Source organism: Hipposideros armiger, unplaced genomic scaffold (assembly GCF_001890085.2).
Source record: "Hipposideros armiger isolate ML-2016 unplaced genomic scaffold, ASM189008v1 scaffold_164, whole genome shotgun sequence".
NCBI classification, from domain to species: Eukaryota; Metazoa; Chordata; class Mammalia; order Chiroptera; family Hipposideridae; genus Hipposideros; species Hipposideros armiger.
The window spans coordinates 921901-924200 of NW_017731514.1; the positions used below are offsets into that span (position 1 = coordinate 921901).

At 54.9% G+C, this 2300-nt stretch overlaps 1 protein-coding gene across 2 annotated transcripts in view; it reads left to right on the plus strand.

The window, feature by feature from the left end:
- The window catches only part of RIBC2 (RIB43A domain with coiled-coils 2), a 14406-nt gene that overhangs the window by 8501 nt on the left and 3605 nt on the right, over positions 1-2300 (plus strand). For both annotated transcript variants that reach the window (XM_019651671.1, XM_019651672.1), the window contains exon 5: positions 1680-1907. In XM_019651671.1, coding sequence (XP_019507216.1) covers positions 1680-1907 — 228 coding nt within the window. The remainder of the gene's footprint in view (positions 1-1679; positions 1908-2300) is intronic.

Here is a 2300-nt window from a genome sequence, read left to right on the forward strand (position 1 = left end):
CTCCCTCTGTTTATGGAGCAAAGGGGACTAAGAGGGACAGTGAAGCAACGTCCTCCACAACTAGACTGAAGAACAAAACAACAGCAACTTGTCTGTTCCCCTTCCCCCAATTCCCCCCCAAAAAAAAAACTCTTAAAAAAAAAAAGAAAGAAAATTCCAAGAAGGTCAGTCCAGTTCAGCAGTGGGAGACACACATGAGAGCCCCCAATTCTTTGCGAGGAGTGTGTGTTTTATTAGAGAGGCCTTGTGGTGCCGGGGTACAGCGCACAGGCACCGGAGCCTAACTGAGCAGGTGCAAGACCAGACTCTTCTCTGTAGCCTTGGAAAAGCCACTTAAGTGCCTCAGTTTTCTCATCCGGAGAATGGGGAGAATGATGACGCCTACCTATGCCAGTCAGAATGAGAAACACCTCCCAAATCTCAGTGGCTTAAAGCAGAGTTGATGTTTGTCATGTTCTGTGTCCATCTCGGTTGACTGAGGGGCTCTGCTGCTTTCACCCTCCCTCTGGAGCCCTGTCCCAGGACGGAGAAGCCTCCAGCTGGAGGACTAGCAGCACAACAGCGAAGGCATGCTGCCCATCCTCCCACCCACCCACCTCCCCACCCACCGCATCCTTTCACAAGTGTCCCGTCACCTCTGCTCTCATTGCCTCAGCCAAACTCCAACGGGCAGGGAAGGAATTCTGCCACCTGCCCAGAAAGAGCACTGTCTCTGTTTAGTGACCCGCAGTCACGGTGATCACACTCACTTGTGAGGTTGTTGTGGGATTAAACCAGGTAATGCATGTAACATTTAGGAACATTTGGCACATTCTCAGGACTCATCAGCGAGCACTGTTATTTTAATCCTAGCGACAATTAGCTGCTCTCATTAGTCACTGTGCTCTACAACCCTCCCAGAGGGGGCATACTCACCCCAATTTAATTGATAAAGGAACAGGTTCAGAGGGTAGGGGGGACTGACTTTCCTAGGGACACCCAAGTACTAATCTGATTTGCTTTGGCAAATTCAAATATGTGCTGGACTTCCAAATGCTGCAAGTCCAGGATTTGAACCCCGGGCCTGTCCAGCTGCAAAGCATGTGCTTCTGTGATGCAGTCGAGCTGGCCGTGTTATGAGCACCGCCCGTGTGCCCATCACCTTGCAGAGTGTCCTGTCCATTACTGAAGAGAACGGATAACACTGGTGGATGTCTCTTAATCCACCCCCTGACTTGACTGAGAAATGACTGCAGCCCAGACAGGGGTGACCTGCTCCAGGTCACACAGCCAGGGCCGGTCCTTCCACTCATCGCCCTCACTTGAGCTGGAATTTACTTGCCCACCCCCGGTGAGTGAGGCCAAGTCAAGAGGAGATGGCAGCCCCACCCAAGGAGGCAACTCCTTGCTTTGGCAAATGGGTGCTAAGACCCACGCAACTCGGCACACAACCAACAGGTGGCGATTCCCACAGCCCCGCCTGCACACCTAGCATCACCCAGGCAGGGGGGCCCTCGGGGCCACCTCCATCCATCCATGCCTGACAAGTCTATCACTCCCACCCCACCTAATCCCTGGAACCCTGTGGTGCATTCTTCCTTAAGGCGCCACACCCCTTCCCCCCTTGAGATTTGCTGACCTGTGCCTCAGTTTCCCTGGCGTCACTCAGAGAACCTTCCCTAATGTCTTACCTTGCCTAGGCCACGGAGTCAGTGGAAAGGAAAAGCCTAGAGAAAAAACAAGAACAAGAGGATAACCTGGCCGAGATCTCCAACCTGCTGCATGGGGACCTGCTCTCCGAGAACCCGCAGCAGGCAGCCAGCTCCTTCGGGCCCCACCGCATGGTCCCCGACCGCTGGAAGGGCATGACCCCGGCACAGCTGGAGCAGATCCGCCTGGTTCAGAAGCAGCAAGTCCAGGAGAAGCTGGTGCCTGCCCCGCCCTCTCACAGCCCGCGCCCAGCGGGCGCTACCTGCCGCCTCCCCTCCCCCCAGTTGCTCTTACATTCGGCCCTTGGAGCTGCCCTCAAGAGGCTTCCGTTCTAGTTGGGGGGATGACAAGGGTCAATCCTGTATGTATGTGACATAGTTCTGGTGGTGAGTGCTAAGGAGGAAATTAAGGCTGGATAGAGGGATTCAAAGGTGCCTGGGAGAGGAGGGTCGCCAGGGGACTGAGAAGTGACATTGGCTCAGAGACCTGAAGGAAGTGAGGGAGCAAGCCATGCAGACATCTGGGGGAAGGACGACCAGGCAGGATGAACTGCAAAGGCAAAGGCTTGGAGGCGGCCACCTTGACCTGTTCAGAGAAGAGCGAGGGGCGGG